This window comes from Python bivittatus, unplaced genomic scaffold (assembly GCF_059951505.1).
Source record: "Python bivittatus isolate LINGU-HERP-01145 unplaced genomic scaffold, Pbiv_v1 ctg000700_np1212, whole genome shotgun sequence".
NCBI lineage: Eukaryota > Metazoa > Chordata > Lepidosauria > Squamata > Pythonidae > Python > Python bivittatus.
Genome location: NW_028277098.1, coordinates 69,075,235 through 69,088,916, shown reverse-complemented (window position 1 = coordinate 69,088,916; position 13,682 = coordinate 69,075,235). Strand labels below are relative to the sequence as shown.

At 37.1% G+C, this 13,682-nt stretch overlaps 1 protein-coding gene across 2 annotated transcripts in view; it reads right to left on the bottom strand.

Moving 5' to 3' along the window:
- MAGI3 (membrane associated guanylate kinase, WW and PDZ domain containing 3) overlaps nt 1–13,682 on the bottom strand; it is a 140,322-nt gene that overhangs the window by 21,809 nt on the left and 104,831 nt on the right. For both annotated transcript variants that reach the window (XM_088154398.1, XM_088154399.1), the window contains exons 14-16: nt 11,493–11,685; nt 8,065–8,256; nt 4,194–4,379 (exon numbers count right to left, since the gene is read on the bottom strand). In XM_088154398.1, the coding sequence (XP_088010524.1) occupies nt 4,194–4,379; nt 8,065–8,256; nt 11,493–11,685 (571 nt within the window). The remainder of the gene's footprint in view (nt 1–4,193; nt 4,380–8,064; nt 8,257–11,492; nt 11,686–13,682) is intronic.

Here is a 13,682-nt window from a genome sequence, read left to right as displayed (position 1 = left end):
TCCAGAACACATGTGGGCAATCTCCCATCCTCTCCTTATCCAGAGAGGTTCAAGGAACCGGTCTACTCACCGGTTCCTTGGTATTTGCTGCGGTCGTCGGCTCCGCTTTTGCAGAGCCGTCTTCAGTTCTCCATACCTCCCCTGGACCCTATTAAGCAGAGTTTTAGGAAGACTATTAAGAGCATCAAAGTGTAGTAGTTCAATTACCAGAATTCTTTGAAAAAGTATTCACTAATGCCTCTGACCCAAACACAATACATATTGATTAGTTGCTTACAATAAATACAACCATTCTTATAAAGCAAACATTTCTAAAATATAAACTGCTTCTGCTATTCAGAGAACAACAAAGCATGATGTAACAAAAAGATCCCTCTCCAGTCAAAAGTCTTTAAGGGCATGCTTAATGAAAAATTCAGAGCTGAGTAATAAATTTTGAAAGAAGTAAAAGAGCTTGCAGATTTTCTTCTGGTGTTACTAGGAAAACAGAGTTAATGCTTTTCTAATATATAAATTCATTCATATTTACAAGCTTTGGACCATACATATTACTATTTCTCAATGCAGATTATTAGATTAGATTCAATTTCCCAGCCACATAAAGCTCTATAGAATTCAGTGCAGAACTAATAGTATGGCATCTCTAGAAAAACTTTGTTTCTGCTAGAAAATGTCAATATTTTCTTCTGGTTTAAATCCAGAGCTTCAATTACTAAAGACAGATAAGAAAAAGCTATGTGTCCATTGCATTTCTTTCTCTACCATACATCTTCCTTTCTCTTCCTTTTTATCCTTGACAAGACTGGGGCTGAGAAGCTTTTATTTTATACAAAATGTTAGCAGAAATGCTTACTGAAGTATGAAGCATAATTTGCTTTTCCTTTACATTAAAGAGACTGTTAAAATTCAAAATTTAAACTCTGAATGAGGAAGTATTTTATAGATTTTCATTTCTAATTTAACAGACACAATATCAAGAACACAGTAGAAAAAAGTTATGATATAAAAGTTATGTCTGGTTCAGCTTAATTTATTATTATTATTATTGTTGTTGTTGTTGTTGTTATTTTACTGTGCTGTTATGTGCTGTTCATCCATACTGCAATTGCACTTCACCTCTTTGTTAAAAATAATTGCTGAATATGAAGTAGCAAAAACTATAAACCATTAAAATATATACCATATTTATTCAAAAGAAAGATGTCCTTGAATTCGAACTATTCCTCCCCCAGGAAAAAATTATAAAAACAGACAAAAAACTTGCACAATGCCATTTCCCTGCCTAATCGATCGAAGATTGCCAACTCCAAATGAAACCAATCCTGGAAACTCCCCCTCCATAGTTTGCTTCCTGGCACAGTTGATGATGCTGGTTGGCACCTGTAAATTCCTTCATAGCTCAGTGGTTCCTTCCAGGTTCCTCCCCTGAGTGAATGTCATCTGCAGGGATTGCAGAGTAGGCCCTCTCCGTTGCAGCCCCCCCCATATGGAAAAGCATTCCCCTGGAGGGCCCCTACCCCTCTCAATTTTCAGAAAGCTATTGAAATCTGGGGTTTCTGGTGTGCTTTTGGTCTCTGAGATGCTGTCTTTGATTCCTCCTGCAGGTGGGAGTGTTGTAGAGATCTGGTTGATAGCAGCGTCTGGAGTGTGTGTGTGTATAATATGTGCATTATTTTTATGTTATTCAGAATTAATTTTTGATTAGAGTGGCATATAAGCTCAGCAAATAAATAAAGATGTATGTATGTACATATCAAAAATAGCTGCCTATAAAATAAGGGGGCCCATCAAGCTCCCTATACAAACTATCCACTCTTACATGCAGCTGTACACATATATTCTCCTAACTCCTTCCAGCAGAAGCAGCAAAGAAGCACATAAATAAGATGGATATATGGTATATGGAATATGTTCCTGCATTGGAAAGTGGAGAAAAAAAGAAATGGGAGAACAACATTGAATGGCAATGAGAGCCAGTTTGGTGTAGTGGTTAAGGCAACAGACTAGAAACCAGAAGGCTGCAAATTCTAGTTCTGCCTTAGGCACAAAGCCAGCTGGGTGACTTTGGGCAATTCACTCTTTCTCAGCCCTAGGAAGAAGGCAATGGCAAACCACTTTGGAAAATGCTGCCAAGAAAACTGCAGGGACTAGTCCAGGCAGTCACCAGGAGCCAAGACTGACTGACTGACTGACTGACTGACGGACGGACGGAGGGAGGGAGGGAGGGAGGGAGGGAGATAGGCATTACAAAAAGGTCTCATATTTATTTGGCAAATGACCTCTTCCAAGCAATGCCTACTTCTGAAGTTAATTTTTAAAGGCATCCGACCAGCAGAGATTTCTATAGTCATCACTTCTTATCCATTCACTTTGTTTAAACAGTTTCTTCTGCCTTCTCAGCCAATGTAAATAAGGTTCTCTCAATTTACTGGTAATTTCGGGGGGGGGGGGGACTTATTTTCCTACCAGGTAAATAGGGCAACTCACAGAAAGCCATTATCTGAATCAAAACACACCTATTTAATCAGTTTCTATTTTGTAATCAGTTTTTTTCCCCACAATGTGGTCTGCATTTTGCCTTTCACTTGGTGGTATTTCAGAAAATAGACATTTGAGTAAACTTCTAAGCTTCTGCAAATCGGTACTAATAGGAAATGAAATTATTTGAACTGGCAGTAATTCAAACCCAGGGGCAAAATCAACCAGAATATTCACATTTCATATTTTTTTTACTCTAGCAATTTCTTTCAGTTTAAAATATAAATAAGGAGGTTAGAAAGTTAAAATCCTTAAATGACTGGTATAAAAAGCTTCTAAGCTTCACCAAGTAGCAAATAAATAATTTAATATTCTATATCGTAGGATGCAACATGTTAAAATATATGTTAAATATGATATTGGAAAAATGAATTTTTGGCATAATTATTATTCACAATGGTAGAAACCACCCTCCTGGCAAAATAATCATTTATTACACAACCAGGCAGCAGTTTTGAAAAGCACTCTAATACACTGAATTTGAAAACAGCTTCTCTTCAAGTGAATAGTTTTTACATATTTATACTGAATTATGTGTGAAGGGAACAATCTTGTAGGAGGCTTCTGGATTTATAAAAATTGTCATTTTAATACTCAAAATGCTTTGTTAAACAATATTTTCTGTCAGCCTAGAATGCTGAAAGAAACACATCAAGAAGGAAAATGTGGCAGTGGCAGATCCCCTCTTACCAAATGCCTACAACCTGAGGCTGGGAGAAATGAAAGGCATAGCATTCTCCTTGAAGCTACTATTTATATCTAACAGTGCTCTCTGACTAAAAGTAGCTTCTGAAGGAGAAAAGTGGATATTTATTCGGGCTAAGGTGGTTGAAGAATGGCAGAAGAGAGAATTGCATGGTTTAGTTCCACAATCATGAATACTTGTCTTTCTGAAGCAAAGGCAAGTATTTCTGATGACAGATTCTTTACATTCCAAATATAAAATGTCACAAAAAACAAAGAGCTCTCTATAATCATCTCTGTTGTAACTTCATGACAATGGTAGAACTTAGCAGAGGATCTGCAATGAACAACAATAAAAAAGGCTTGGGAGCATTTATGTGATAAAATAAAACTCTTTAAGTAATGGGTTTCAAACTGTGAAGTCCACACATCTTAAAGTTGCCAAGGTTGAGAAACACGGGCCTAAACTAAAGATGAATAATTAGCGCAAGAGAATGAACACTTCACTGTTCAAATGAATTTACTGAGAAATGATAGTGAATTGCAGTTTACTGGCCCTCATCTAATTTATTAATGGTCTCAGACTATTATCCGACATATCTACATCCCACCTGATGAACTAGCAATAGAAACAGAGCTTTTACTGTTTTGCTCTAAATTTTCAAATCACTCAATAGTTTCTTATACATCTTCAATGGCATGGGGGAATGATACAGAATTGTGTAGGATTCCATAAATACCAAAGGGCCAATTAGAATTCCCTTAAATACCATGTTCTACAACTGACTGTCCAGATAGGAATGAGCCACTGGAGTTCAGTACCCTTAAACCTCAATGTAGCTAACATACACAAAAATGATTTCACAACTAATACTATTGAAAGATACTCAGAGATCCAGACTGCCACCATGTGGCAGATATAAACAGATGCAACTTCAGTGAACAGCAACATAACAATGACTATTCCTTACCTTCTTCAGCAATAACAGTGAGTGTGACAGCATTCCCTGCATCTTTGATCAGCTGCACAATATTTTCATGTGACAAGTCTATGATTGACTGTCCATTCACTGCAGAAATTCTATCTCCTACTTTCAGTTTTCCACAATGATCAGCTGGACTCCCATCAATAACACGTCCAATCTTATGAGGAATCACTAGGAAATGAAAAAAGTAATATTCTCTATCACACAGGAATGTCACCAGATCCATAACCTGATATTAATATTTATAGTCTGATTTAACTGTATTTAAAAATTATTTTGGTTTTATACAGGTTAAACTATTTCTCAAAGACTTCAAGAATGATGGTTTTGTAAAAGTGCTGAGACTACTGTAAAAGATTTTTAGCTCCATCCCATAGTAATAAAAATCCTAGGATTTCCTTGGGACAAAGAGGAATATTAAATCCAATCCAATCCAATCCAATCTGTATTGCAGATATGCAGAAGCTCTGAGAAAAAGTTCAGGAGAATGTTGCAATACATGCCCCCCCATAGGAAAAGCTCCAACATATTTGAATATTTAAATAAAAAGACTAATAATGAAAAAAAAGTTATTAGAGCTTCTGAATACCAACACTAGTCTTATAAGATTAATGTCTTCATGGAGATAATAGAAAAATAAGAGCAATTTTAAGATAAGATGCTGAACAATTAATAGCTAAGCAAAAAAGTGATCCTAGGAGATGTTTTCAGCCAAGTGTGCATTCTGATTACTTCGGTGATAGAATTCTTTCAGAAATCCTGTAACATAATGATGGGGCTTCTAAAGTTTATACTTTGATAAATTCATATATGGATTTCTGTAATATTCTTTAGCAACTACCTTTAACTGAGGTAGCCTCTTGATCATTACCATTCTGAATAGCTTTCACTAACTTTCAGTCTACTTCCAAGATCATTTCAAGTGTTAATGTCTGCATTTAACACATAATTAAAATTAACAAAAATAACTTTGGCTGTAGACTTGACAGACTTGCATAATGTTAGATGCTACTTGAAAAGTTGCTAAGTAGTCTAGTAGCACTTTAAGTGTCAAAGTTTTCATTTTATTTCAGTGTAATTACATCAACCCTCTTCAAATCCTTGTTCATATAGAATCCACACCTCTAAGCAAGGCTATGCATATTGCATATTAACAATCAGTCTTTGTTATGAATCTACCACCATTAATGCCCTTCTTTAAAGAATAAAACAATTCAGTCCTAACACAATTAATGGCTATCTATTTAAAGACAAAGAATATGTACATAAGTCATTCTTCCCATGCATTATTACAGTGTAATGGGCCAATACACACAAATCTGGCATAATTACAAATATCTACTATTGAAGAAAAATGGTTAAATACTGGATGAAGAGTGCACTATCTCAGTCTAATAGGTATGCCAAGCTGTCTGAGGAACATTTATCTGGGTTTTTAAGAAGCACTAAACTGTTATTCTCCAGTCCTGGAGAATCATATCAGATATCCAGTAATTTTAAAATATATCAGCTAGAAGTTCAAAGGTTGCTCTTGCCACCAAACCTTGTAACTTAACATTCTGGGGTGAAATGTATTAAATCTGTTTATTTTCCCAACATCTCTATTTACAAAACCTTGGAGGTCTATAGTAAAGAAAGGCTTAATTCTGCATGAATCCTTGCAGCTGCTCATCTCCCTTTACGACTCTGCATAGAAGATACTATACTTGTGGATAGGTCCTGCTGTGATTTCATTCCCAAGATAGCAAGCGTTAACCAATACTTCATGAGAGCTGTTTTTACAAATACTATTAATGTATCAGAAGACATTGGTGGAGTGGATAAGGACAGACAATGAAAGCAAAATGTTAAAAAGATTGGAGGAGGGATCGGTGAGTTGGTTGGATATGCTGTGCTTAAAGCAAAGGACACTGACAGTGGTAACCCACGGAGTGGTATGAGGAAAGGAAAGCACAGACGACGTTGGAAAGAGGCAAGGCTGATGTAACCCTAATTATCCTGTAAGACCCTTCCAGTTATTTTTTTTTCATCTGAAACATGGAATAAATTGTGTGAGCCGCCTAGAGCCACATATGTGAGATGGACAGCTATATAAATTGATTGACTGATTGAATGAATGAATGAATGAATGAATAAAACTGTTTTTTGATTCTGCCAATGTGGTCCAGCTCATGTGGAATGGTCCAGACAAACTTCTAAAACAACTAATTTTCCATTTCATGTTTACTCATACTAGGCAGCTTGATAACTGAAATTAGTATTTTTAAGGTAGGATACAAGATGCATTTATCACCAAAAAGGTTCAGAAGACTGCTCCCTAACAGCATTTTATAAAAAGTAAATTAATAAAACTTTATGAGCTTAAATAAATATAACAAATGGAATCTATATTTTTTTCCAATTTTAAAAGCAGATCTAACAAAACCAATAATCTGTCAAACATACCATAGAACCTACCCTAATATGATCCCAAAAGATGCTTTTTTCATACAATGGGAAAAATCTAATTATGAGATGCCTAGAAGAACAGAAGCTGAGACTCCATTCAAATATATTCTTACTGAACATGAAATGAACAATTATTTTAATTGTTTTGGAACAATAAGGTTATCAGGAAAAAAAAAAAAGGAAGTGGACTGATGAGTGACCAGAAAATGTCAGTCTAGCTAGCTCTTTTGCTTTTCAAAGAAACTTTTTCTGAAAAATAAAAAAACAGCTACATTCTGTAGAACTGTAGTCAGAAATACCCAATGCTTCAGTAAATTTAATGATAGCTCTATTACTGTATATGCCAAGTAAAGGATTCAAACATAAAATGGTTTGTGGAGCCTCCAACATGGCTAAGTTTCCTGAAACAAGAAATGGGTTAAATGCTATACAACTTTTTTTTAAGGAAGTATTTCAATAGTATGACAGTTTCTAAACCACAAGTAATATTTGGGGGGGGGGGAGATAAAGTATTTTCCATTTATGCAATGGTATGTAACTAAAGGCATCCTGCCAAAGCAGGAAGACACTTAGCTTGCATAAATACAGCCTTGCCAAAGTATTCTGATTTACCCATTATGCTGGAGTTCCTCAGTGGTCTATCCTATTGGAACCTTTGATGTTCAGGGGTAAAGGAGCCAGGAAAGCCTTACTGTGTAAATATACTTCTATTCTCTGAAAATACCCCAATGATTTATATTCTATCTAGCTATACAAGGTTTTAAGATCACATAAAAATAGCCAAAGTTACCCTTTATTCCCTTAATCAACCAGAATATAAAGCCAGCATCTATAGTTGGTTTCCCATTTGAGTAACAGGCCAGAGCTAGGATCAAATTTAATAGGAATCTTTCCTTGTTAGTTCCTATTTAGTTTAGCCATATATAAAAGGTGGAGGAGACTAGGAGAGCAATCAGCCTATGTGCCTAGGCATGCTACTTATAAACAACAAGACAGAATTCTCAGTAAGTCTCATTTAACATTATATGTGAATGCAGTTAACTTCAAAGACAGCCTCAAACAAAGCATGTTGCAATAGCCAGTTTTAGATGCTGCCAAAACATGGTAACAGACACCTTAGGACACTATTATCCTCTCCCTGTCCCCCCAACCTGACACCACTACTATACAAAACACATTCATTATTGTGCCTGAGAAAGAAGCAGCATTTCAGATATTGAGGATGGCTATGCTTTAAAAGAATAAAACTGAATGAAGTTTTCAGATAAGAAAAAAATGTAAGTTTGTGAAAGAAAGCAGTTTTAAAAATCTGGATAAACCTGGATTTGTTCAAAAGTTTGCAGAGTGAAAACAAACAACTCTAACTGAACTACTATAATGAGCAAAGCTAACATTTCATTATACTTACCACCACGTGGTGGTTTATTCTTTGAGGTAAGGATCACAAAGCCAAATCCTTCATTCTCCTTCCGTTGCAGCACTACATCATAGGCTTCTGGGAATCGTTTGCTGATTATCTCTTCTCGGTTGAGTCTAGGGGAGCCACTCTGGGAGATGAAAGGAACTTCAGATGTTATTTCTTCTTCTGGTTGTTTATCAGCTAGAAATACCATAAACAGAAATGAATCAGCAAAAACGTTTATCAACGCAAACATATATTACTGACATTAATCTGGCATGTGCAAAGCACTCAAAATATAGACTAATTTCAGAGGTGTAACACTCAACACACATATTCAATTTTATTCAAAAGGAATTCACAAACATATGCTATGCCAAGTTTAGCAACAGAAATAGCCGTTTCCAAACTGCTGCATACATTTTAACCCCATTTTCAATGTAAGGATTACCAACAGGTATTTTGAAGACTACTGTTATTAATCTGAAAACTCATTAAACCTCTAGAGCCAAAAATCCATAAAGTGTTTCTATTAAAAAAAAAATCATGATTTGTCTCCCTAAGGAAGTAAACAATTTTGTTGCAAATACAATAAATCTCCTTATAATAACAAAGTCTTCCATTTTTCCTCAGACTCTTTCATTGGAAATTTCACATTTGAGTCCTACCACATCCATAGAATACTTGCATCTGCTGTTGCATGTGCCTGGATATTTGCATGGTAGATATAGCAAACTAACACTCTGTCCTTTAAACCCTTGGAGGACTAGGTTATTTTTCCTATGGAGTACTGGTTGGAATGTATGTTACAGTGCATTTGACAATTATCCCTATCTCCTCCTAGGTCACATTATTCTCCTCACCTAGAAGGAACTGGAGGACAATGACAATTAGTCAGCCATGCCAAAATCCCGCTACAGGTAGTTCTCAGTTAACGACCACTCATTCAGCGACCATTCAAAGTTACAATGGAACTGAACAAGTGGTACTTATGACTGGTCCTCGAAGTTCCAGCAATCCCAGCACCCCTGCAGTCACATGACTGCAATCTTGTATTATGCTTGTACAAACATAATATATTAGTATGAATTATAAAAAATGCTCTATTTATTACTTAATTTTATTTATTTTAACAGAGCACTTTCCCCCCATAGAAACAGAACACAAGTGTAAGTGCCCAATGCTTTTCATTTCCTTACTGCTTATGTATCCATCAGAAACCCCTGGAATGTATTAACAGCTTCTAAATTTTTGGATTAGAGAAGGAATGAGCAGATAGATCCTTTTAATAACTCAACTGCTGGATAATGAACTATAAAGAAAGAAGTGACTCACATTTACAGATTACACAGTTTGATCCTGCAGATTAAGTATTCTGTACAGTGGCTGACAATTTATCCCACAGTGGAAACCTTTTTTAAAATACAAGCTGGCACTCAATTGTAGCAATGTAATTCCAACTCCAGTCAGCCCAGGAAGCCACAGCTCCAGTTCTATCAGCCCTGAACCAACTATTTAAGTACAGGTATGTTTGCTTCTATGAAATATTTTGAGCTTGCTGACTCATATTCAATTCAATGTGATCAATTTTATATATGGATAAACAGGGGTATGTGCTTTTTAGAAAATGTATTTTCCCTTCTGTTATAATAATTCAGGGCAGTTTATAAAAATACTATTAAAACTATTACCATAGAGAAAGCAGAATTAATAATTAAAATCAAATCAGGATGTGCCAAACGGTTCATACATGGACTATCCCATGAAGAAAAATGGTGCCATTTAGCTCTGGATACAGATTGAAATGTAAAAGTGTTCTGGGCAAAGTGTTTTGGTGGGAAGGGGAAGAATGTGAAAAAGCCAAGGACACCTGCGATTTCAGGAGCTGAGGGGAGGGAGGGGAGGGAGGGAAAAGAAGGTGCTAAGTTGACAGGTGGGCAGGCTGGCCTATGGGAAATCCTGAATTTGCACATGAGCATCTGAGGAGTAGCAAAGAAGGAAGAGAAATGAAGATACTGGGAAGATCAGGTGAATGGGATAAGCTGTATTATGTGAGGAAAGGAGAGGATGACAATGTGACCAAGCTTACCCTATTTGCCTCATAAAAGCATTCAGCGATACCTGCAGATTTTGTTTTGGCCAAAACCAGGAACAAAAATGTTCTGGGTTTTGTTTCTGGTGAATGATGGCAAACTGGAATAGTTCAGCAGAACCTCCATAACAGAATATGTTTGTTTCAGGTTCAAAACAATTTTCTGTTTCAAGCACACCTTGAAGGGGATTATATTAACAATGTAGAATGGGTATTATGGCAGTGGTAGTCCTACTAGTCCCTCGAAACTAAGCTATAAATTCTACCATTATAAACTGTAACACAGTTTATTATACCACCATTGAATTTACGACAGCGCTGAACAGGTAGTACTTACCTTTCCTTGAAATTCTGGCTATTGCAGCATCCCCACAGTCATGTGATTGGGATCTGGGCACTCAATGACCGGTTTGCAATTATGACATCGAGCATCCTGTGGTCATGTGTTCACCATTTGCAATCTTCACTGCCAGCTGCTGACAAGCAAAGTCAATGGGGAAGCTGGCAGGAGGTCGCAAATAATGACATGACATTGCACTTAATGATGTTGCGGGATTTGCTTAACAATAGCAACCGGAAATGCCATTGCTTAGCGATGTGGTCACATGATGTTGTGCTTTACAACCATGTTGTTTAGCAATGGAAATTCTGGTCCCAATTGCTGTTAACCGAGGACTACCTGTATATCAAAGCACTTTCCTTTTGTACTTTTTCCTCAGGTTGTGTCAGATTATGCTTGGCTTGGCAGGCAACCAGTGTATCTTGGAGAGACCCTACTCCTCACTTTTCTGGTGAATCCTGGGCCAGCTTAAACTTCCAGACTGTCTTTAAGAGCAATCACATGAAGATCTTATTACAGTAGTCTTCAAGGGACTTAAACCTGAGTCATTCGAGTCAAGCTTCTCTCCTCCAGGTAGATAAAACAGATAAAAACTCTCCCTGCCATAGATATTATAAAGCTATCTAGCATCAACACTAAATCCAGGAGGACCTCAAGATTTCAACCTTGATCCTTAACGGGACCTGCAAACCCATACAGAACAGGTTTATGTCCCAAATCCTAAACATGAACACCAGGAATAAGTAATAATGCACATACTTCAAACTCCACAGTATCACAAAACTTCTCTTTTGAAAGCTTTGCATAGTGCTACTAGGTGGTATTATCATTTTTCTTTTTCACATCTCATTTTGTTTTCATTAAACTCATGTAATGTTGCTAGTCACAAGAATAGACAAAAGTAGTGAGGGATATGGAACTATATGTTTGGATTAATCCCTGCCATGATACAAAGCAGTACCAAGTACAACAGTATAGGCTTAATTAATAAGACGTGGCACATACCACCAAAGTAGATTTTCCTGCGAACAGTCAGCAGCACCTGTCCATTTCGTGCAGCACTTGTCATTAAATCCAGAACTTGCTTATGTGATTTCCCTTTCACTGGGATTCCATCAATGCATACAAGCTCATCAGATGCACGGAGTCTACCATCTTTCTCTGCTGCTCCTAGTGGGATGATTGCTCCAATGTAGATCTACAGCAATATGGGATAATTATAGACTCTAACACAAAATAAGGAAAACAGGTCTGAGCTATGTCTGAGTTGGTCAGAATCTCACATTCCATTATGCTTAAAAGTGTATGCACACGTGATCAATTGTAACCTAAACTGAAGATGTACAAATAAAATAAATATTCAAATAAATACATATGCAATTTATAGATCAATGTCTTAGACTTTAGAAGAGTCTATGCACCAAAATCCAGCAAATTACTTCTAACAGTTATCTGTTTGTAAACAGTTGACATCAGTAATTAGAATATACTGTATATATTGTCATTTAAGTTGAATTTAAAATTTGATAATGATCTGTTAAAAAACCTGTCTCACCTGTCTTTTATTATTTTAATTAAAAATAAAAATGAAGATAGTATATTTAATCCAAGATACCAACCTCTAATATCATATTTATTTGGAGGAATACTTTTGGGTCCACAAAGTTCTCATTAGGGAGTATCAAAGGGGCTAGTCTGTACTGTGATAAATGAGAGTTTTGAGTTTGCTAAATACTCACTATGGCAGTTATATTATGAATAAACAAGTCTTCCATGGCAGCCATTTTGTGAGGATGCCCATCACATGTTTTTAAAACCTCAGATACGCCTCTGTTCAGAAACAACAAGGGTGTGGAATCTGTAATTTACCAGGGGTTGTTAGATTCTGTCTCCTCAAATCCAGCCAATATAAGCAATTAACAAGAAAGAGAAGAATTGTAGTCCAACATTCCAAATCCACGTTTGCCATCTTTGATCTGCAGGAGATTTTGTGGATATCCCTCCTAGCCCACTATTATCATTTTGTAAATCTCTTGGAAAACACAGTGGATAAATCTAAATCAAACCACCCTTTCTGCATTAGGAGAGTTTTATTACATGAAGAATGGTAATGTGGAATATTCTGCGAGTACTCCTGAGTTTTTCAGAGCAATCTTTCCCATTGCAGCATCTTCCACACATTGCAAAACAGTATTTGAGAGTCAGGGAATACTCTGGAGCCATACATGATGAAACCCTGCAAGCATGCTTTGGGAATAAACCACCTCAATTCCTCTCACATTCACACACACTTGAAATTAGTTCTGTTTATATATCAAGCTCTATGGATACTGGTCCTAATATAGAAAACAGGCCAGCAATATAGGCCATCCTCACTTAGCAACTGCCTCATTTAATGACTGTTCAAAGTTTCGACACTGCTAAAACAACTTAGTGACCACTCCTCACATTTATAATGTTAGCAGTTTTTCTCTGTTCTTATTTTCACTTATCTACCCCATACCAACATGTCCTCAAAGAGAAAGAGATGCCTACCCACGGACCCGCGTCCTTCTTCCCTCGGCCTCCCTGAGCTTGCACCAACCAACACCCTTCTTCCTTCAGCTTCCCTGCCCTCGCACAGACCCACACCCTCCTTCCCTTAGCTTTCCTGTGCTTGTGCTGCACTGTAGCACCCTTCTGCCCCAACTCACATGAAGCCTGTGCCGGGCCTCCTAGGGCCTCCCTCACTCCCCCGCGGCACTCTCACATTCCTTCCTGAGACTCCCACCGCTTCCTGCCTAACAACCTGTGCATATTGGGGTTACAGTGGCAACTGGGACTGCCTGGATTGCCATTGCTAAGCAATATAGTCATGTGATGTCACACTTTATGACCGCATTGCTTAGCAATGGCAATCCCAGTCCCAACTGTTGTCATAACCCGAAGCCTACCTATACTATCAACTACAACTGCAGTTGAAATACTGCTAGTAATATAAATTGGCAGTTCAAATCCTGCTATGGTACCTCATCATGGTGGGGGTTGTTTCTTGGGAGGATAAGCAAAGAATGCCAGGAGTGTACACCAGGGCTAAGTATTCCCAGCAGGTCATTCCAGCTGCCCAGTTAAAGCATATATTGGGCAACAGTGATATAGGAAGATACTGGAGGCACATAATCACTTTAGTGACAATGGCAAAGTCATTATTACATA